This window comes from Nomascus leucogenys, chromosome 19, assembly GCF_006542625.1.
Source record: "Nomascus leucogenys isolate Asia chromosome 19, Asia_NLE_v1, whole genome shotgun sequence".
Lineage (NCBI taxonomy): Eukaryota > Metazoa > Chordata > Mammalia > Primates > Hylobatidae > Nomascus > Nomascus leucogenys.
Window position 1 is genome coordinate 59,529,087 of NC_044399.1, and position 22,996 is coordinate 59,552,082.

The 22,996-nt window shown below is 47.6% G+C and overlaps 1 protein-coding gene across 3 annotated transcripts in view; it reads right to left on the reverse strand.

Annotated features, from left to right (window-relative positions):
• PECAM1 (platelet and endothelial cell adhesion molecule 1) overlaps nucleotides 1-22,996 on the reverse strand; it is an 86,180-nt gene that overhangs the window by 10,248 nt on the left and 52,936 nt on the right. For 2 of the 3 annotated variants that reach the window (XM_030799866.1, XM_030799865.1), the window contains 6 exons: nucleotides 22,361-22,468; nucleotides 20,915-20,942; nucleotides 19,815-19,888; nucleotides 17,814-17,867; nucleotides 15,701-15,763; nucleotides 7,576-7,632 (listed from right to left, as the gene is read on the reverse strand). In XM_030799866.1, coding sequence (XP_030655726.1) covers nucleotides 7,576-7,632; nucleotides 15,701-15,763; nucleotides 17,814-17,867; nucleotides 19,815-19,888; nucleotides 20,915-20,942; nucleotides 22,361-22,468 — 384 coding nt within the window. The remainder of the gene's footprint in view (nucleotides 1-7,575; nucleotides 7,633-15,700; nucleotides 15,764-17,813; nucleotides 17,868-19,814; nucleotides 19,889-20,914; nucleotides 20,943-22,360; nucleotides 22,469-22,996) is intronic. The other variant, XM_030799867.1, reaches the window with a different exon arrangement.

The following is a 22,996-nucleotide window of genomic DNA, read 5'->3' on the forward strand; positions in this document are numbered from 1 at the left end:
AAGAACCTCGAGTCGGCATTTTCTAAAGCAATCTGAAGACAAAATGCTAAAAACTCAAATACTGATGGAACACTCACTCCATGCACACTTGCAGTTCTTGTTTTTTCGGTAACAGAGCAATCATCACCAAAGTAGAATTGGAGGTAGCATCCATTTTTTCATGGGGATACTTTTTTCTCCATCTTGCACGCTGAAGTAGGAAATGCTTCCCTAGGGGCAGGGTTGGCAGTGCCCTCTGGCCTCACTGGCTCTGGGCCTCACAGGATGGGTGGGGACTGATCCTCAAGTGCTCTTCTCTTCCTTCCATGGGAGACTTGGCACAGAGGCCTCCTTTTCTTTGGTTCTTTCTCAGCCATTTCCTGTCACGGCTACTCTCGACCCAGCCACTGTTGGTATACTGGGTGGCAGGGGATGTGGTGAGGACCAGGGTTTCTGCCTCCTTAAGAAACACCGTGGAAGTCTGAATCCCAGGCAAATAGAAGGTAGAAGGTGGACTTGCCGCAGTGGCTCACGCCTGTCATCCCAGCACTTTGGGAGACCAAGGCTGGCGGATCACTTGTGGCCAGGAGTTCGAGACCAGCCTGGCCAACATGGTGAAATTCTGTCGCTACTAAAAATACAAAAATTAGCCGGGCGTGGTGGTGTGTGCCTCCAGTCCCAGCTACTTGGGAGGCTGAGGCATGAGAATCACTTGAACCCAGGAGGCAAACGTTGCAGTGAACCAAGATCGTGCTACTGCACTCCAGCCTGGGTGACAGAGCAAGACTTAGTCTCAAAAAACAAAAAACAGCAACAAAAAAGTAGAAGATGGACCACTGAGTGAGCAGACTCTATGATGGGGAGGTGGGCCTCTGACTCAACATGCAGGGCTGGTGCCCAGAGCAAGACTCAGCACCCATCCAGAGCCACAGTAATCAGGTGGGATGTGCCTCAAGCTACCTCCCAAGACAGAGGGCAGGCAAGAGCTGGCATTGGAGAGGAAAACCAGCTCTCCTGTTGGAGGAGTTGCAGGAGGTGAATTCCTCTGGCCAGAGTTTCTCCATGGTGGCCCTGTTGAAATTTTGGGCTGGGTGGTGTTTTGTGGTGGGGAGGGTGCTATCCTGTGCATTGTCACATGTTTAGCGGTATCCTTGGCCTCTCTCCACGAGACACAGTAGCATTCTCTTCTCTGTCCACCACGCTATGACAACCAGAAGTGTAGTACTTAGTGCCACTGAGCGGGACACTTAGAGTTAAAATGGTAAATTTTATGTGATATGTGTTTTACCACAATTTTAAGAATAAAATTGTAAAAAGTATTAAAAAAGTGGGCCGGGCACTGTAATCCCAGCACTTTGGGAGGCTGAGGCGGGTGGATTGCTTAAGCTCAGGAGTTTAAGACCAGCCTGGCCAATGTGACGAAACCCCACCTCTACTAAAAATACAAAAATATTTTGCTGGGTGCGGTGGTGCACGCCTGTAGTCCCAGCTGAGTCAGAGGGGCCTGCCTGGGGAGGCGGAGGTTGCAGTGAGCCAAGATTGTGCCACTGCACTCCAGCCTGAGTGACAGAGTCAGACACTGTCTGAAAAAAAAAAGTAGACAGAGTTCTCCAATTATGCCGATAACATGAAACCTAGACTAAGAAAGATGGAAAACAGAGAAGAATGCGGTCAATTGGTTTGGCAACAAACAATTGACAGCAATTGGTAACAAACCAATTGAGAGAAAAAAAGAGAGGGAACAGGAAGGCTTTGAAGAGCATGGCTTCAGCCAGGCCCCCTGGGTCCCATACTTGCTCTGCCACTGGCTGTGGAACAAGGACAAGTTAGTTAACCTCTGGGCCCGTTTCCCCATCTGCAGAGCAAGAATAATAATAGAACCCCCATCAACTGTTAGATGATCTTGAGGATTAAGGTAGGGCTCCAAGTGTCTCACACAGAGGGACTGCTCAATACGTATTAGCTGTAGCTGTGACCGAGGAGGAAGGGACCCTCCCAACCACAAGATAATTAGAGTATAGGGAGAAAAAAATCAACACGGAACAAAAGAAATCTGCAGTCTATAGAGGTGGAATAATATTCAGAGGAAAGAGCTGCTGAAGAATTTGGCAATGATGAAGAATCTGGGGATGGTTATGATGATGTATAAGAAATGATCTGGCCAGGCGCGGTGTCTCATGCCTGTTTTCCTAGCACTTTGGGAGACCGAGGATCACCTGAGGTCTGGAGTTTGAGATCAGCCTGGCCAATATAGTGAAACGCCATCTCTACTAAAAATACAAAAAAAATTAGCTGGGCGTGGTGGCAGTAGCTGTGGTCCCAGCTACTCAGGAGGCTGAGGCAGGAGAATCACTTGAACCCGGGAGCTGGAGGTTGCAGTGAGCTGCGATCGCGCCACTGCACTCCAGCCTGGGTGACAGAGCGAAGACCCTGTCTCAAAAAAAAAAAAGAAAAAAGAAAGAAAGAAATGATCCTTAACAGCTCTGGGATCTGGGGAAGACTTGAACAAAGAGAGGCTGAGGATGAATGTGAGAGAAGCCTAAGGGGGTGGGTTATTGCTGGCTGAAGGATCTGGCTCCTTGGAGAATCATCTGACTACCCCCAGGCAGAGAGGAGGGAATATCTCTGATTTTACGTAGGGAGTGGAGGAAAAGAGATTACTTAGAGGATGGTTTCTATTAAGGAAGTCCCAGAGAATTTAGGAGAGAAAATTCCTCAGATGGATGCCTGCTCTTTAGCAAACCAGTAAGAGGAAAAGAAAGAAAGAAAAGCTGAGCATTCAGGTGGCACACGCCTGAATCCCAGCACTTTGGGAGGCCAAGGCGGGCGGATCACTTGAGCCCAGGAATTGGACAACAGCCTGGGCAACATGGCGAATTAGCCGGGCATGGTGTTGCGTGCCTGTAATCCCAGTTTCTCCAGAGGCTGAGGCCGGAGGATCGCTTGAGCCCAGGAGGTGGAGGCTGCTGTGCACTGATCGTGCCACTGCACTCCAACCTGGGTGACACAGTGAGACTCTGTCTTACAAAAAAGAAAGAAAAGAAAAGAAAGAAGGAAGGAAGGAGAGAGAGAGAGAAAGAAAGAGAGAAAGAAAAAGGAAAGACAAAAGGAAAGAAAAGGAAAATGGAAAGAAAGGAAGAAAAAGAAAGAGAAAGAAAGAGAAAGAGAAAGAAAGAAAGAAGAAAAGAAAGAAAGAAAGAAAGAAAGAAAGAAAGAAAGAAAGAAAGAAAGAAAGAAAGAAAGAGAAAAGGAATCAGCCATGTCCTGCAGGCTCCTCTCCTCAAGGAAGCACTGACAAACAGGAAACCCCTTGGCTTCCAGGACCAGAGGCTTCCAGGTGGGTTGGAGGCACAGCTGCAGGCAGCTGCAGGCCCCAAGGGCTATGACCTGTGCAAGACCCAGGGCTCTCTCTACCTTCACCCCTGGGCAGGTTAGAGACCTGGCAGGTTCCCTAATGGGCTGCCAGTTTAGAGACAAGGTTATAGAGGGACAGAGCCCTGATTGACTCCAGGTGGCCCAGGTGGTGCTGTGCGAGGGTCCTGGTCTGGGAATCAGGGGACTGCTCTAGTAGTACCCTGGGCAAGACACTGAACTCTACAGGGCTCAAGTTCCTCCTGTGTTTTTAAACTGAAATTGATTAAGTGCTCACTCTGTGGCAGGGATAATACAGTGACTGTGGGGATAACCAGCACCATCTCCCATGATTCTATCTCATTTAACCCCATTTGCATTTAACAGTTGAAGAAACTGAGTCTCCGAGGGGTAAGACATCTTGGTCACAGTCACTCAGCTGATTGGGGGCTGCCTCAGAATGGGGACTGGGATGTCTCCCAGGAAAGCCTGTGCTCTACACTGCTTCAAATCCTGCAAGAGTGGGTTCTACAATGCCTATGGTTTCTGCCTGAGGGGTCAGGTTCCAAAGCCTGGACTGAGTAATCTAGAACCAACCTGGAGACCCCGAGAGAACCCACTTGAACAGCCAGCTGCCCTAAAGCAGATGAAGGAAATCAGAATATGCCACAAAATATGCCCCTTTGACATAAGGATTGTTTTGAGCTGGTTCAGATGTAGAAAGAAGTCTTCCCAGAGCTTGTTTATCTGACTAAAAGCAGAAACTACTTCTTCCTTTTTTTTTTGAGACAGATTAACAAGAGAAAAACAAAGAGGGTCTCTGTTTTTCTCTTGTTAATCTGTCTTGTGTAATTTGCAGGGCCCCAGTCAGAAAACCTAAGAGAGTAAAGGAAAAAAATTAAGTTTTTTGGAACCCACAGTCTCACTCTGTCACCCAGGCTGGAGGGCAGTGGCACAATCACAGTTCACTGCAGTCTCCACCTCCCAGGCTCAAGTGATCCTCCTGCCTCAGTCTCCTGAGCAGCTGGGACTACAGGCAGGCACCACTATGCCCAGCTAATTTTTGTTTTTATATTGGTTTTTTAATTTTTTTTTTTAGAGATGGGGCCTCACTATGTTGCCCAAGCTGGTCTCAAATTCCTGGGCTCAAGTGATTCTCTCACCTCAGCCTTCCAAAGTGCTGAGATTATAGGCATGAACCACCATGCCCAGCCCTAAAAGCAGAAACTCCTAAGAAAAGACGCCTGCTGTAAATGCCCCCATAAAATCTTTGTGGCCACTTGATTGACTTTCTCAGTTTGCCACCCTGGGAAGCCAAAAACCATTTTTCCTTTGTCTTGTCATTTCTCTACAAATTTATTGCTCTTTGTTAAGATGCTTTATATATTTATATTTATTTTTATTTTTTTGAGATGGAGTTTCATTCTTGTTGCCCAGGCTGGAGTGCAATAGTGTGATCTCGGCTCACTGCAACCTCTGCCTCCCGGGTTCAAGCAATTCTCCTGCCTCAGCCTCCTAAGGGGCTGGGGTTACAGGCACGTGCCACCATGCCTAGATAATTTTTTGTATTTTTAGTAGAGACGGGGTTTCACCATATTGGCCAGGCTGGTCTCCAACTCCTGACCTCAGGTGATCCACCTGCCTCAGCCTCCCAAAGTGCTGGGATTACAGGCATGAGCCACTGCGATCAGCCTAAGATGCTTTATAGACCCCAAGTGCTAACCGTCCCTTTGAGTTACTCATCATAGATGTTTCTCCTGTGTGATCTGCATTATGTATGTTAATAAACTCTGTTCTTCTCTTGTTAATCTGCTTGTCCAATTCGCAGGGCCCCAGTCGGAGCACTCAGGAGAGTAAAGGAAAAAAAGTTAAGTTTTTCCCTAGAATCCACACTAAGGTGCCCCTCACCACCTATAAAAGGGCCTCCAACCAGTAGCCTCAGATGATCACAGACCTCGCTGGAGGCCTCGAGGCAGAGGTGGTAAGGAGCTGGCGTCCTGCAGCGAGGATCCCTGCAGCTTCCACCTTCTATCACCTGACTTTCCCAAACTGAAGACAGTACACCTCAGAGATCAAGAGCATGGAGTCCACTCCAGGGAGGAACGATTCTCAGGGGCTTGCTTGCTGCATGATCTTGGGCAAGCGTCTTAACCTCTCTATGCCTTAGTATCCTCAACTGTAAAATGGGATTTGTGGTGAATCCCATTGACAAATCCCATTGAAAGAGACGATGTACTTAGACCACTTAGCACATACAGTAAGTGCTCAAATAGGAGATTTTGCGTAACCAAAGCAACTGAAAGTGAACTCTTCAGCACTGTCCAAGAAATCGAACAATCTCAGGGACCACCAAGAAAGCAGAAGGGGCGGTTTTGTACAATTGCACAATGGGAGCAACCTTGAACCCTACCTCACTTATAACTTCCCCTTACACTAGACAAATAGAGAACGCCTGTTTATTGTCAGATTTGCATTTTGTTAGCTCTGAATATATGCAGATTGTAAAATGAGGTACTTGAGCTAAAAATTCCCCAGAGAATTGGTTTTTCAAAAATTATTCAGGGTCAAGTTCCGCAAGGGGTTGAGTTTCTATTCTTCTTACAAATATACCAACTTTTAAAAGTGAATTAAGAAGTGATCACTATTTCAGATAAAAAGCAGGGTCTTCAGAGAATTGGATGGTTCTTCTAAAAAGTGCTTTTTGCCTGGCGCAGTGGCTCACACTTGTAATCCCAGCACTTCGGGAGGCTGAAGGGAGCGGACTGCCTGAGCTCAGGAATTCAAGACCAGTCTGGGCAACATGGTGAAACCTCATCTCTACCAAAAATACAAAAACTTAGCTGGGCATGGTGGTGTGTGTCTGTGGTTCCAGCTACTTGGGAGGCTCACTTAAGCCTTAGGGGCTGGGGGGGAGCCATCATTTTATATTTATTTATTTATTTTGAATAAATAAATAAAGCACTTACTGAGTCCTTAATGAGCTACCGCGCCCAGCTGGAGTAGCCACCCTTTGCAGAAATGTCCTGGACCATTTTAATGATTCCCTTTCCAAGAACCCACTTAAATAGAGGTCTGCTGTACAAAGCGAGATACTCATACAGTCACTATTTCCCCCACAATGTTTATGTCTTTTGGATTGCTGACTTACTTTCAGAATTAAAAAATTGTCATTGTGTATTTCATTTCACCAGAATTGAATACAGTTATTATACCCCACCCCCCGAATAAAAGGACTTGTTGAGCTCCCCCAGTTCCGGGTCTGCTTAAGCTCTGCGCTCAGCTCTGGGGGAAGCCCTTCCATGAGGAAGCAGTGGGTCGTCATGGGAAGTGAAGTGGGGCCAGCCGAACCAAAGGAAATAGAGCAGATCCGCAAACCCACACCCACTCCCAAAGTCAGTCTACTGTCAGAAAAGCTGAAGCTGCTGGGCGTGGTGGCTCACACTTGTAATCCCAGCACTTTGGGAAGCCGAGGTGTGCAGATTACCTGAGGTTGGGAGTTCACAACCAGCTTGACCAGCAGGGAGAAACCCCGTCTCTACTAAAAATACAAAATTAGCTGGGTGTGGTGGCGCATGCCTGTAATCCCAGCTACTCAGGAGGCTGAGGCAGGAGAATTGCTTGAACCCGGGAGGCGGAGGTTGCAGTGAGCCAAGATCGCCCCATTGCACTACAGCCTGGGCATCAAGAGTGAAACTCTGTCTCAAAAAAAAAAAAAAAAAATTAGCTGAGCATGGTGGTGGGCGCGCCTGTAATCCCATCTACTTGGGAGGCTGAGGCAGGAGCATCACTTAAATCCAGGAAGTGGAGGTTGCAGTGAGTCAAGATTGCACCACTGCACACCAGCCTGAGTGACAGAGTGAGACTCCACATCAAAAAAAAAAAAAGAGAGAGAAAAAAGAAAACAAGAAGAAAGGCTGAAGCTACTGGGGGTCTCCAAAGCAAAACACTCGACGTCCAAGACCTTGGGGAACCCCAGTCACCAGGGCCTGTGTGGGGAGCAGGTAAGGGTCACTGGCTGGGGTCAGTAAGCACTCAAGAAGCGCTCATTGACTAAATGAATGGTAAATGTAACCCGAGGTGACTTTTTAAGGGTGGTGGGAGAGAGGGAGCCCACAGTGCTGGTGTAAGAGGTGGCACCCCTTTTTTGGCCTTCTTTGCTTCCTCTTTTCTCTGCCTACTCCCAAGGCCCCATCAGTGATGCTAGGGGGCATCCCCCAGGCTGGGGCACTGGGGAATGTCACTCACCAGGGACAGCTTTCCGGACTTCACTGTACACTGTCTCTGTGTCCTTCTTTCCTAGATCTGGAAAAAGAACCAGGCATAAGTTAGTAGCTGCCTCTGGGAACAGGGTCAGTCCACTGCAGTCATAGGAAAAGGTCTGAGGCTCTGCAGGCAAGGCTGTACCCCACCACTGCACCCCACCAGAACCAGGTCCAGAAGCACCCAGAGACCTTGTCATTTCTGATATTAGAAGATCCTGGCTGGGCGCGGTGGCTCATGTCTGTAATCCCAGCACTTTGGAAGGGTGAGGTGGGAAGATCACTTGAGGTCAGGAGGTTGAGACCATCCTGGCCAACATGGCGAAACCCCGTCTCTACTAAAAATTCAAAGAATTAGCCAGGCATGGTGGTGCGTGCCTGTGATCCCAGCTACTTGAGGGCTAAGGGACGAGAATTGCTTGAACCCAAGATGCAGAGGTTGCTGTGAGCCAAGATTGCACCATTGCATTCCAGCCTGGGCAACAGAGTGAGACACCACCTCAAAAAAGAAGAAGAAGAAGAAGGTCTTGGTCTAACCAGCATCACTCCCAGTCTGGGAATAGGAGGTCAGCAGGCCATCGTGGAGCAGGGCCACATGTTCCAGACGAACCCTGGACCTGAGGGGCCACGGATGGAGGGGCCCCCAGCAAGGGCCTGCAGCCTCCAGCTTGGTGGCCCCGTTCCTCTTCCCCTGCCACCGTGACCCTTGTCCAGACACTCTGCCAGCTCCCTCAACGCAGGGTTGGGCTATGGCCTCCCAATCACCTGAGAGCCCAGACCCCGGGATCCAGAACCAGATCCTGAGGTGTGGGTTAGAGCCTGGGGGTTGTTAGTGACCCCAGGAATAGCCAGGACTGAGAACTCTTACAGGGCTAGACAGCTGGGCTGGCTGTTTTCACTGCTGGCTCCTGGGCCTCACTGCAGCCTCTGGTTGGATTGGCCTGGGGGGGTCCCTGGTGCTGGTTTTTTAGGATCTCCTCAGGGGCTCTAATATGCAGAAAGGGCTGAGATCCTCTGGGATAGACCCTCTCAGTACGGCAGCATGATGACTGACCCAGGGTGTGGTGTATACCTGGAGGAGACTCAAGGGTGCCCTTCCTGACATCTGTTTACCTTCCACTGGGGTATGGGCACAGGATGTGTACACAAAAATACACACACAGTGTATACACACGCACACTCATGCACACAATGTGTATATATGCTATGTACACCCTCATACAGTGTGTAGGGTGTGTCTACACACATTGTGTACACACATACAGCGTGTACATACACACTGTATGTACAAACATGCAAGCTGGGTATGCACACACTCATGCACACAGGGTGTGCACACACATACATACCCACCAACCCTGAGGAAACAGGATGGAACCTGGCCACTTCCCAGCTCCTGTCACCTGCACAGAGGCCCAGGAAGCCTCACTATAGATAAGAGCCTGATGTCGTGTGGGCCACTGTTCTCCTTTTACAGATGGGGAAAGGAAGCCCCAGATAGGGTAAGGGGCTTCCTGTGCCACGGTCAGTGCATTTCCCTCCTCAGAGTGGATGGCCGGGGTGTGACCCTGGACTCTACCTGCACTGAGATGCCCTTGTCTCACCATGCTCCAGGGACACCCCATTCTCACTTCCTGGCCCCACACACACTCCTCCACAGCCAGCACTGCCCTTTCTCCTTGCCCCATTTCCCCACGACCCTGGTGGAGCTTCACGCATGTACCAACACACCAACACTCACCCTCCCTCTGTGCCCTGGGAAGTTACAGGGCCCCGTGAGCTCCATAGCATGTTGGTGACATTTGTCCACAATACACTGACGTGACTTGTTCCCAAGTCCATCTCCCTGGCAGAGCCCGACCTCCTATGGGGTGACAGCTGGGGTCTTGGACATGTCCCATTCCTAGGCTTGCTCAGCTGCCTGGGGGCACCTGTCCAAGTTTGAAGTGACAATAATGGTGGTGGTTCCTGTGTCAGGAACCATTTGTGAGGAGAAAGCCTGGGAGAGGGTCAGATCCCTACAGTGGAACTTGGGGCATTTGGGGTGACTAGGGCCTTACACTGACTTCCCCAGGGCACCAAACAGGATTTGGAACTCAGAAGAGTGGCTGAGCTACCAGGGCACCCCACTGCTGGACAGCAGAGATGCCCACACACCCCTCACTCTCTTTCTGTGGCACCAGATGTGGGGGCCTCAAGGGAAGCTGTAGGGATCCCCAACCCTATTGGGGGATCCTCCACATCCCCAAGACACCCTCTGCTTGATGTCAGGCCTGGCCAAGTCACTCACTCAGCAGAATCCTAGACACCTAGTGTGAACCCCGCACTGTGGAAGAGGAAAGGTGATTGGGCCTGGCCCCAGCTTTCAGGAGCTCCAGGCTGTGAGGCAGACAGGTGCACAAACAACTCAGACACTGCAATAAATGCTATCGAACACCATGTACCAGGTGCATAGTGTGTGTGGGGGGGTGGTCACGGCCAGCTCACCCTCTGACCCAGGCCCACAGTAGGGGCTGGGGCAGGTGGGGAATAAATGGAGGGAGAGGGCTTGGTGTTTGGGCCTGGGGGCCCGGACATCTTGTGAACCCCACGGTCCCCGGGCCCATGAGGGGCAGCTGGGAGACCTCTCTGATGGCCTTGGGGATGTTGTAACACTCGTATCAGCCAGGGCAGCAGGGGAGGCTTCTGCTTCTTGGTGGAGCTGCTAGAGTTGCAGCTGCCCCAGAATCTGCCCAGCTTAGTGACGGGTGGGCAGGCAGAGTTGCAGCTCATCACCACCTCCCCTCCCCACCCACTCCACAGCAGCAGCTGCCTGCTAATGAGTAAACCAGGCTGGCAGGCTGTTTGTCTCTGCTGTCAGGGATGTTTCCGGATGGGGCTTTATTTTGGCTTCTGTTTTTCTCTGTGTTAACAGAGAAGGAGATGGCTTCAACGTCATGGGGTTTTCCCAGCAATTAGTCTCAGAGCAAACATGCAGCAAACCAGGATTTACTGAGTTCCTTCCTGCCCCTCCTCCACCCCAAGTGACCACTTGGTCGGCTGCCACTAGGGTCAGAGCTGGATGTGGTTCCCATCCCCTCCTCCATAGGAGGAGGAAGTCTTGAGAGCAGGGAACTGGCTTGGTCAAGACCAGGTCAAATGTACTCACCACAGGCCTTGTACCCACAAAGCCCCTTTGCTTAACCTGGTAATACCTGGCTCTCCACCCACAGGAAGGCAGAGAGGGAACACCTGAGGCTCAGGCCCGACTTCCCACACTGCTCCTTAGCTGCCAAGGAGGAGGATGGGTCTAGAAAACTCAAATTGAATTCCCAAAAAGCTCTCCATTGGCCCCAATTGACCCTCCTTACGGGTCTACCTGGACCTCTGCAGCCCACACAGCGTTTGTGCAAATGGGGAAAGAGGGACCAGTTAGGTGATGGCACCCCTGCAGCTGCACAGCTTGGCAAGGAGGGCACATGCTGATCGCCTCTGCTTCACCCAATCCTGGGGGGTCTTGATACCTTCTTATTTTTAAATTTTTTGTAGAAATGAGTTCTTGCTTTGTTGCCCAGGCTGGTCTTGAATGCCTGGCTCAAGTGATCCTCTCGCCTCTGCCTCCCAAAGTGCTGGGATTACAATACCTCCTTCTTGTCCCTTCAACCCTTCCCCACCTTTGAGCAAGAAAAGGAAAACCAGGGCCAGGTGCAGTGGCTCATGCTTGTAATCCCAGCACTTTGGGAGGCTGAGGTGGGCAGATCACTGAAGGTTAGGAGTTTGAGAGCAGCCTGGCCAACATGGTGAAACCCTGTCTCTATTAAAAACACAAAAATTAGCTGGGCGTGGTGGCAGGCACTTGTAATCCAGCTACTCGGGAGGCTGAGGCAGGAGAATTGCTTGAACCAGGGAGGTGGAGGTTGTAGTGAGCTGAGATTGTGCCACTGCACTCCAGTCTGGGCAACACAGCGAGACCCTGTTACACACACATACACACACACACACACACACACACAGCAGCAGCAGCAGCAGCAGCAGGCAGTAATTAGGTCTCCCATCCTGGCCATTCAATTCTTCATCTGGTGCTGTGATCTGACTCCAAGATATATCTAGAATAGAATCCATACATTGCCAGCACTGTGCCCGCCCATCCCTCTTGCCTGGTGATAACACACTAGTCTCTTTGCTTCTGTTTTTGCCCTCCTTCAATCTGTTTTCCATGCCAGCCACAAGGACTTTTTTTTTTTTTTTGAGATGGAGTATCACTCTATCACTGAGGTTGGAGTGCAGTGGCACAATCTCGGCTCACTGCAAGCTATGCCTCCTGGGTTCAAGCAATTCTCCTGCCTCAGCTTCCCAAGTAGCCAGGATTACAGGCACATGCCACCATACCTGGCTAATTTTTGTATTTTTAGTAGAGACAGAGTTTCACCACATTGGCCAGGCTGGTCTCGAACTCCAGACCTCAGGTGATCCGCCTGCCTCGGCCTCCTGAAGTGTTAGGATTATCGATGTGAGCCACTGCACCCAGCCAAGGACATTTTTTAAAGAAGAAAGTTGAAAGCTGTTACTTCCCTGTCTAAATCCTTCCAAAGGCTCTAGAATCCACTTAGAATAGAATGCAAAGAAATCCTCAGAGGCCCTGCATCCTCCCAGCTTCCTGTTCCTGCTTTCTGTCCTGCTGACTCTGCAGACACAAGGGCCTCCTTTCAAATCTTGGATGAGTCAAGTTCTGAACCGCCTCACACTGCCCTTCCTATTTCCTGGGACTGCCCACCCCTCCCTCCTGGTGGGGCTGCCTTCTTTGCACCCTTCTGGCCCTGCTTAAATGTCACCCCTCAAAGAGGCCTCCCTGGGCCACCCAAGCCAGAAAAGGTGTCACCTTTTATGTCTTCTCATCGCACCCTGTTCTTCCCCTTCCAGGCACTTATGATAACTGACGCCACCCAGCCTTTGCTGCACTGTGTTCATGGCTCTCTCTCAGGCTGTCCCTCCACAAGGGAGGGTCTATATGTGCTTGTGCTGCCTGCATAGTGGTTGGTCCCTCATGGGCCTTAATCACAATTTGTTATCTCAACAAACCAATCACTTTACAATGAAATAAAGAGGAAGAGGCCAGGCCTGGTGGTTCACGCCTGTAATCCCAGCACTTTGGGAGGTCAAGGCGGGTGGATCACCTGAGGTCAGGAGTTCGAGACCAGCCTGGCCAACATGGTAAAACCCTGTCTCTACTAAAAATACAAAAATTAGCCGGGGATGGTGGTGGGTGCCTGTAACCCCAGCTACTCGGGAGGCTGAGACAGGAGAATAGCTTGAATCCGGGAAGCGGAGGAAGCAGCGTGAAGAAATTGTGCCATTGCACTCCAGCCTGGGCAACAAGAGCAAGACTGTCTTAAAAAAAAAAAAAAAAAAAAAAAAAAGAAGAAGAGAGTTTCAGGCCTGCCGCGTTCCCCACCCCTCTCAGGTCCAGTCTAGACTTGGAACTGAGTTGTGCAGATTGGGCAGTACACAACCCCGGGGGCCATTCTCTTGGCAGGCTATGGGAATGTGCCCCAGTGGTGCGGCACACAGCCCAGCGGCTCTACAGGGCATCCCTGTAAGGAAAGTTCTGTGTATACACCTGCTGACACACAGCCCAGGCTCAAAAAGAGAACACAAGGAGAAGTCCAAGACTCCTCCCAGATCATGGAGCAAGGGGTGATTTCAGGACCCCATTGCCATGTGGTCTGGCTAGTGGCTGGTGTGGCCTGGAAAACCGCACACATTCAGCCTGCACAGTCAGGAAAACTGCCCCAGGCCTGCCTGGCTAGGTGGATGCAGCCTGGGGTTAGCCTCAGAGGAAGGGAGACAGATGGCAATGATCCCAGGGAGCTTCCCAGCTGGGCAGGAAGGTTCTGAGACTGCTTCCTTTGAGCGTGCAGGAGCCACTGTTTCCTTTGAGTGTGCAGGAGTGTGCAGTGGCCCCCGGGGACTGTGTACTGCCCAATCTGGGTTAGCAAAGGAGGAGGAGGGTTAGGAGATGCATTTAAAATTTTTTTTTAGACGGAGTCTTGCTCTGCCACCCAGGCTAAAGAGCAGTGGCTTGATCCTGGCTCACTGCAACCTCTGCCTCCTGGGTTCAAGCGATTCTTCTGCCTCAGCCTCCCCAGTAGCTTGGATTACAGGCATGCACCACCATGCCCAGCTAATTTTTGTATTTTAGTAGAGATGGGGTTTGACCATGTTGGCCAGGCTGGTCTCGAACTCCTGGCCTCAAGTGATCTGCCTGCCTTGGCCTCCCAAAGTACTAGGATTACAAGTGTGAGCCACCATGCCTGGCCAGGAGATGCATGTTTTTATGGTGCCCAAAACAAATGAGATTGATGTTCTAGCATTTGCTATGAAGCAGCCCACTCTGCATCCATTTCCCCAGCACAGAACCAGAGACAGGGACTTCCAGGCCAGCCTGCCCTTGAGAGAACCACAAACACAAAAACAAAACCCAAGGTGTAAAATCAGTACCACTGCTCACACGGACAGGGATCTCGTGCTTTCAAAAGCCTTTACCTAAGTGTCCCTCTAAATGGCAAAGCACTCGATATCTTGAAACACGCATTTGATTTACACACATTCAGTCTGTACAAGCAACTTTAGGAACACACTGGGTTTGGCAAGGGGTCTACCTCTGGAAGGGACAAATTGCTCAATACTTCCTAATTCCTTGGCACTTAGTAAGTGCTCAATAAATCTTACCTATTATTAGTAGTATCATAACTAATAATTGTTGAAAATTGGCCAGGTGTGGTGGCTTCCACCTGTAATCCCAGCACTTTGGGAGACAAAAGTGGGCAGATTGCTTGAGCCCAGGAATTTGAGACCAGCCAGGGCAACATGGCAAAACCCTATCTCTATTTTTCTTTAATTAATTTTTAAAATTTTTGAGGCAGTGTGGTGGCTCACGCCTGTAACCCCAGCACTTTGGGAGGCTGAGGGGGGTGGATCATTTGAGGTCAGAAGTTCAAGTTCACGCTGGCCAACATGGTGAAACCCCATCTCTACTAAAAATACAAAAAAAAAAAAAAATTAGCTGGCTGTGGTGGCGCACACCTGTAATCCCAGCTGCTCAGGAGGCTGAAGCAGGAGAATCGCTTGAACCTGGAGGTAGAGGTTGCAGTGAGCCAAGATCGCGCAACTGCACTCCAGCCTGGGCACAGAGTGAGACTCCATCTCAACAAAGAAAAAAATATATATATATAATAAAAAATATATAAATAATATAAATACAAAAATATTATAGATAAAATATATAAAAATAAAAAATATAAATATATAAAATATATTATAAAAATATATATTATATATACACAAAGAAAACATATATATTATATATATTATATGTATATTTATATATTATATATTATATATTTTTATATATTATATATTATATATTTTTATATATAATATATATTTATATATAAATATTATTTATATATAATATTTATATGTTATATATTATGTAATATATTAATATATTACATATTATGTAATATATTTATATATTATATATTGTAGTATATTTATATATTATATATTGTAATATATTTATATATTTATACATATATAAATATATAACTATATATATTTTTTGAGACAGAGTCTCACTCTGTCACCCAGGCTGGAATGCAGTGGCGCAATCTCAGCTCACTGCAACCTCTGCTTTCCGAGTTCAAGTGATTCTCCTGCCTCAGCCTCCTGAGTAGCTGAGATTACAGGTGCGCACCACCAGAGCTGGCTAATTTTTGTATTTTTAGTAGAGAAGGGGTTTTACCATGTTGGTCAGGCTTGTCTCGAACTCCTGACCTCAGGTGATCCACCCGCCTTGGCCTCCCAAAGTGCTAGGATTACAGGCGTGAGCCACCGTGCCTGGCCTTTTCTTTTTTTCTTTTAAATTATTGAGATTTTACAGCTCGGAGCCAGGGCCAGGGCCAGGGCCTTTGCTCCTTCCAGTCTTAGCAGGCCGGTAGGTCTGCTAATCACTTCCTTTGGAGTGACTGAGGGTGCACAGACTCTTCTCACTGAACACGGCACCCCCCCACCCCTGGGGTTTACACCCAAGCCAAAGGCAATGCCTGGGGACTCACCCGAGTGGCACTTACCTTTGTGAGACTCGGCTGAGGACACTTGCACTTCCGTGTACTGCACGTCTGAGTTCAGAGGCTCTGCTCAAAGAAACCACAGCAGCTTGTTGTTTAGGTGGAATCTCTTGTGGGCACCTCAGATCGTAGAAGTAGACTTTCTTTTCTTTTCTTTTTTTTTTTTTGAGACAGAGTCTCACTCTGTCGCCCAGGCTGGAGTGCAGTGGTGCGATCTCAGCTAACTGCAACCTCCACCTCCCGGGTTCAAGTGATTCTTCTGCCTCAGCCTCCTGAGTAGCTGGGATTACAGGTGTGCACTACCATGCCCGGCTAATTTTTGTATTTTTAGTAGAGACAGGGTTAATTTTTGTATTTTTAGTAGAGACAGGGTTTCACCATATTGGCCAGGCTGGTTTTGAACTCCTGACCTCAAGTGATCCGCCCACCTCAGCCTCCCAAAGTGCTGGGATTACAGGCATAAGCCACTGCGCCTGGCTAGATTTTCATTCAGGTTATTAAAGTATTCTGTATTTTGAGGGGGCAGCCAGACACAGGCTTAATTCCATTCGGGATGAGGAAGGGAGTACAAACCCCGCACTGGTCCAGGAGGCAGATACAGGGCCTCGGGGCCCATGGTTTCCTCCCTGACTCCTCTGTTACCAGGATGTGGAGGGACCCTCTGGCCTAGGTTCCTGTTTCTACTGTGGGGGGACTTGGAACAGGTCAGTAGAGACAGAAAACAGCCCAGTATCAGCCCCAGCAGTTCTCCCAATTCAGTCTCACTCAAGATGCTGGAAGCCTTCTCCACAGCCACAGGCAAACAAAGCTACCTCCAAGACCGAGAGGATTTCGGGAAATGGGGAACAGGGGTCACTAGCCTAAAAATAATTGGAGAGTATGAGGCATACATGTGAATGAAATCACTCAGGGTACTAAGGTGAAAGCTAGAAAAGTAGTTTGTCTTCAAGTCAAAAATAACATTACTGTTTTGTTTTTAAAGCCTTAAAGAATAGGGATTCTCATCAGCTACTAAAACAACGATTCTGCAGTCAAAGATACATTTCAGGCTGGGTGTGGTGGCTCATGCCTGTAATCCCAGCACTTCAGGAGGCTGAGGCGGGCAGATCACCTGAGGTCAGGAGTTCGAGATCAGCCTGGCCAACATGGTGAACATCCACCAATACTAAAAATACAAAAATTAGCTGGGCATGGTGGCACACACCTGTAATCCCAGCTACTTGGGAGGCTGAGACATGAGAATGGCTTGAACCCGGGAGGCGGAGGCTGCAGTGAGCCAAGATTGTGCCACTGTACTCCAGCTTGGGCGACAGAGTAAGACTTTGTATCAAAAAAAAACGAGCCGGGCGCAGTGGCTCACACCTGTAATTCCAGCATTTTGGGAGGCCGAGGCGGGCAGATAACAAGGTCAGGAGTTCGAGACCAGCCTGGCCAACACAGCGAAACCCTGTCTCTACTAAGAATACAAAAATTAGCCGGGTGTGGTGGCAGGCGCCTGTAGTCCCAGTTACTTGGGAGGCTAAGACAGGAGAATCGCTTGAACCCGGGAGGTGGAGGTTGCAGTGAGCCGAGATCACACCACTGCACTCCAGCCTGGGTGACAGAGCTAGACTCTTGTCTCAAGAAAAAAACAAAAAAAAAGAAAGAAAGGAAGAGACCTTAACAGAATCCTTTCTCTTTGTTAGGAGCCTTAGCTCCCATGGCAGCAGCCCAGAGAGAAAGGAATTTTGAAAAATGATTTAGTCCAATCCCTCAGTGCTTCAGGCAGAAGAGAGCAATTTATTGTCCATTGTCTTTAAAAATCACCACCTCAATACTCAAGAAAAAAGAGGTCCCACTGCCTTACCCAGTAGCCCATGATGAGTCAGGAAGTTGTTTTTTGGGTATAACCCAGTTCTTCCCTACTTTGATGTAGGTGACTTTCCCACTGAGGACACTAGACAGCATCTCTGGTGAAAGCAGCTAGCTACCTTCATTGACACATCGGCTGCGTACAGGGTCATTAAGAGAGGTGGGAAATTATCCACAGTCTTTCAAGTTTTAGTTTTCTTTTCCTATGAGTCTTTTTTTTAATGTAAAAGTTGGTTCTAATAAAAACATGTAATTAGATAATTACCTTTATTATCATTTATTGGTTTCATTGCATGGTTTCCGACATCGTCATTGTGACCTGGTTGAAAAATAACAATTAGGGTGAGTGACATGGGAAATTCTAGTTTTCTAAAACCTTTTAAAAATTCAGTACCCCTAACAAAGTCAAGCCTGATTTATTCAGTGTAGTGACAACTAGCATTGTCTCTGGGTCCCCTCGTTGGTCCTCCTGTGGGCTCCATTTGACCTGCTGTGTAGTCTTTTTCTTTCTTCTTTTTTTTTTTTTTTTTTGAGACAATGTCTTGCTCTGTCACCCAGGCTGGAGTGCAGTGGTGCAATCCCGGCTCACTGCAGCCTCCTCCTCCCAGATTCTAGCGATTCTCCTAGTCTTGCTTTGTTGCACAGGCTGGTCTCCAACTCCTGGCCTCAAGTGATCCTCCCACCTCAGCCTCCCAAAGAGCTGGGATTATAGGCATGAACTACCATGCCTGGCCTAAATATAGTTTCTTTCTTTCTTTCTTTTTTGAGATAGAGTTTCGCTCTTGTCGCTCAGGCTGGAGTGCAATGTTGCGATCTCAGGTCACTGCAACCTCCACCTCCCAGGTTCAAGGGATTCTCCTGCCTCAGCCTGCTGAGTAGCTGGGATTATAAGCATGTACCATCATGCCCAGCTAATTTTTTGTGTTTTTAGTAGAAACAGGGTTACACCATGTTGGCCAGGGGGGTTTTGAACTGCTGACCTCAAGTGATGCACCTGCCTCGGCCTCCCAAAGTGTTGAGATTACAGGCATGAGCCACCGCGCCCAGCCTAGAATACAGTTTCTTAAACAATATATTTGCTCTTTTCTATTTACTGACACATTACTTTTATTACTACAGATATTTTATTTTCCTTTTTTAAAGTTTATGATTCAGTACTATATGAATTACTCAATTCTTAAAACATATTTCTCAAGCAAAATATGTCTCTGTAAAAAGTATATCCTAAAAATTTCTTATTTTGTGAGACACTTACAGAATTAGAAAAGAACATGAGCATTCTATGACCAAACCTGCTGATAAAGCAAGAAAAGTGGCTGGGCTCAGGGGCTCACACCTGTAACCCCAGCACTTTGGGAGGCCAAGGCAGAAGGATTTCTTAAGCCCAGGAGTCTGAAACCAGCATTGGTAGAGTGCCATCTCTACAAAAAATAAAAATTAGCTGGGCATGGTGGCACATGCCTGTGATCCCAGCTACTCAGGAGGCTGAGATGGGAGGATCACCTGAGCCTGGAAGGTAGAGGCTGCAGTGAGCTGAGATTGCACCACTGCACTCCAGCCTGGGAAGATCCTGTCTAAAAAAAAAAAGAAAGAAAAGAGGAAGAGTGTTCCAAATTTGGTCTGGGACAGGACTTTTTGTGATGTAATTATAGCCCCCTCTGGCAAGTAAGTAGCATCCCTGCTGAAATGCTTGAGCAATTTTCTTACTAACCTGGGATTAAGAACTCCTAGGACTGGCTACTCATTCAGCTGAACTGACCCTAAAGCTACTGATGAGCCTTATGAATAGATATTTCTTAATTGGAACACTTTCTTTATGCCTCTACTGAGAGAATATTGAAATTGCTTTCCCTTTGTGGCAAATTTGAAGTACAACTGTCTTATGCTTGTAATAATTCCATCTGAGAAGATGTTTTACCAATGTTTTCATTTGATATCTGGTCTCTGTCTTGAAAATGGAGAATTATAATATTACGTTGGAGCAATGTTCAAAGTCTTTGAAGGTAACAGGGCATTATGATTATTCTCTACCTTTCTTCTAAGGGGAGTTTGGAAGGTGGCGAAGTTAGAATAAAATGTGTTACCTTTCCTTTTACGTTTCTGTATATTACATGGCCCAGTGGCTGATGAGATGAAGTACCCTGTTGAAGCCAGGGTTTCTCTTCCAACTGTAATCCCACCACTTACATATTCTGCTTCTGAGAGGGCTAAGGAAGTATGCAGCAAGTTGGGGAAAATTAGCAATGGCAGGAGACCATGACTTTACCATAATGACTGTTAGCTTCCATACTGGGATCTGACATTTTCTCATTGTTGGAGTTCAGAAGTGGTACTGCTGGCCTTAAAATGAAATATAAAAAGGGAAAACAATATATAGATATATTTGTTGTTGTTGTTGTTCTAACCCCAAACCACCAAAGTAATCAAGGAAAGATCATGAGAAAACCAGGAAGAGTTTTCCAAGGTAAGGAAAACTTTACTCTCTCATTTGGAAAACTAATATTTTTTGGCAGCTCCAAGGATTATCTGAAAAAACGGTTTTTTTTTTTTTTTTTTTAGAGAGTCTTGCTCTTTCGCCCAGGCTGGAGTGCAGCGGTGCAATCTCTGGTCACTGCAGCCTCCACCTACTGGGTTCAAGCAATTCTTGTGCCTCAGCCTCCCGAGTAGCTGGGATTACAGGCATGCACCACTACACCCGGCTAATTTTTGTATTTTTAGTAGAGATGGGGTTTCGCTGGCTAGGCTGGTCTTGAACTCCTGACCTCAGGTGATCTGCCTGCCTCAGCCTCCCAAAGTGCTGGGATTACGGGCGCGAGCCACCATGCTTGGCGTTGATAAAACTTTTTCCTATTAAAATAAACATCAGGACCAAAGTGCACATGAATACCAGGAGTCCTTCACAGGCTACTACCAAGCCCCTGAATTCCTTATCCTGCGCTACTGTTTCTCTCTGGAACAGAGCAATCATTTCTATACTTTTGGATTTGGGATTTCAAGAACAGTAAAGTTAGTAAAACTATTTTTTAAAGGCCAACTCTATTCTGCCAAATTTAAAAAATTTTATCTACTACCATTATAATTTCATAAGGAAAGGGAGATTTCACAAATAATCATGTAGGAAGGACATGATCTCAGAATAAAAGCCATTCCTTCCCATGAAAGGACAATTGGCATTCTTCCACTGAGATACACACACACACACACACACACACACACACACACACACACAACTCACACCCAAGGAAGGCCTATGTTTTTCTGAGTTTGCCAAGAGCCACTGAAAACTTCCTAATGACCAGAATCTCCCTCCACAGAATGTCTACCGTGCTCACAGAGCAGCCGCCCCCTTCTTACAAATACACTCACCTGGACATTTCCACTGGCATCTGCTTGGCTTTAAAACAGAGAAAGAAAAACCAAAGTCAGTATACGGTACCCACATCCATACTACTATAATGGCCAAAACGCCAATTACTTTTGCACTAACCTAATAGAAAACACTTTTCTTTTCTCTTTGTTTTACTCCTAGTAAGCTGTGAAGGAACACTCTTTTCAGCTACATTTGACTTCCCAGAAGATTGAATACCCAGAAAAAGAGAGAAAAGGAAGCCAAATATATTCACTGTTTTACAAAAGACAGAAAAGAAAGAGGTATTCTCTTGGTCTTATACCAAGATATTTCCTCAGAAACATGATATCTTGACTATTTTAGCCGGAAGTGATTTTTGTTAGTGAAATATGATGGAAAAAGAGACAATGATACAGGAACCAGATTAGCCAGATAAGCAGACAGCTCTCTTCCTCTCTCTCTCTCTCTTTTTTTTTTTTTTTTTTTTTGAGACAAAGTCTTGCTCTGTTGCCCAGGCTGGAGTGCAGTGGTGTGATCTGGGCTCACTGCAACCTCTGCCTCCCAGGTTCAAGTGATTCTCCTGCCTCAGCCTCCCGAGTAGCTGCAATTACAGGCACCCATCACCACGTCTGGCCAATTTTTTGTATTTTTAGTAGAGGTGGGGGTTTCACCATGTTGTCCCGGCTAGTCTTGAACTCCTGACCTCAAATGATCCACCTGCCTTGGCCCCCCAAAGTGCTGGAATTACAGGTGTGAGCCACCGTGCCTGACCACTCTCTTTGATTCCAGATAATTACAAAAGGTAAAGGCTAAATCAGTCCCTGTGCTTGTAACTCGAAGCTGGCCTGAGATCAACGCCAGGGTGTGCTCTATCTTCCTTGATGGGTGGCAGCTTTCCTGACAAAAACCAGGGCCCCTCCTCACCCCATCTGCCCCTCCCATCCTGGGCAGCAGCACCAGAGGCTCCAAAAGAACCTACCTTATCCCACAAAATAATTTTTGCAGGATTTACTGATGCTCTGCCCTTTTCCTTGAGTCTTGGACAGCTGACTCTGATTCCTGGTTATCAGCAGGTGGTCCTGGCTGCTCAGCCAGGCTTACTTAGCTAACCCCAAGCATAGGGTAGAAGTCACAGCACAACCGCCAGGTTAATTACAAAGCATTCAATGTGTGTGTGCAACATGTGGGTGTTATGCGCATGTATATGTGTCTCCAAGACGCTTGCACCCCACTTTACGTGCATTAGAGGACTAGGTATGGATAAACCTACAGAAATGGCTTCTTCTAACCACACAAAGATGCAATTTCCCCCCAAATTTATCTTTTCTGGTTTGCCCAATGAGGAAAGTAATAGCTTTCATTTTTGCCTAGCTGAATCCAGGGGTCAGAAAAGCACCACACATCCCTGGCTGGTTTCCTGGCAAGGACGACCAGTCAGTATGGAAGGAAAGAACTATGCTCACCCTTGGCTTTCCTCAGAAAATAACATTTGGCCCCAATGATCAAGAGAGCAATGATCACTCCGATGACAACCACTGCAATAAGTCCTTTCTTCCATGGGGCAAGAACGACTGAAAACAAAACAAAACAAATTTTTTTTTTGTATATAGGCTCTTCCTCTGCCAGGAAGAAATAATATCAGGCTTAAGCAACAAAAGTCAGACTGATTCTCACAGCTCTTGTAACTGGCAGCTTGCCTTAGCATCCATCTACCTCTGAGGGGTTCTGCACTCAGAGCTGGTGCAGAAATGATTGTTTCTGCTACAAATAGAGGTCAGCTGTGGTCCTCAAGGAGGGAACAAACCAGCTTTGCTGGGGTAGACTCTTTTTGTTTTTCTTTTTTGAAACAGGGTCTCACTCTGTCACCCAGGCTAGGGGCTGATGACAGCTCACTGCAGCCTCAACTTCCTGGGCTTGAGTAATCCTCCCACCTCAGCTTCCTGAGTAGCTGGGACTACAGGAGCACACCACCACACTCGGCTATTTTTTGTTGGTTTGATTTTTGAGGCAGAGTCTTGCTCTGTCACCCAGGCTGGAGTGCAGTGGGGCAGTCTCTGCTTACTGCAACCTCTACCTCCTGGGTTCAAGTGATTCTCATG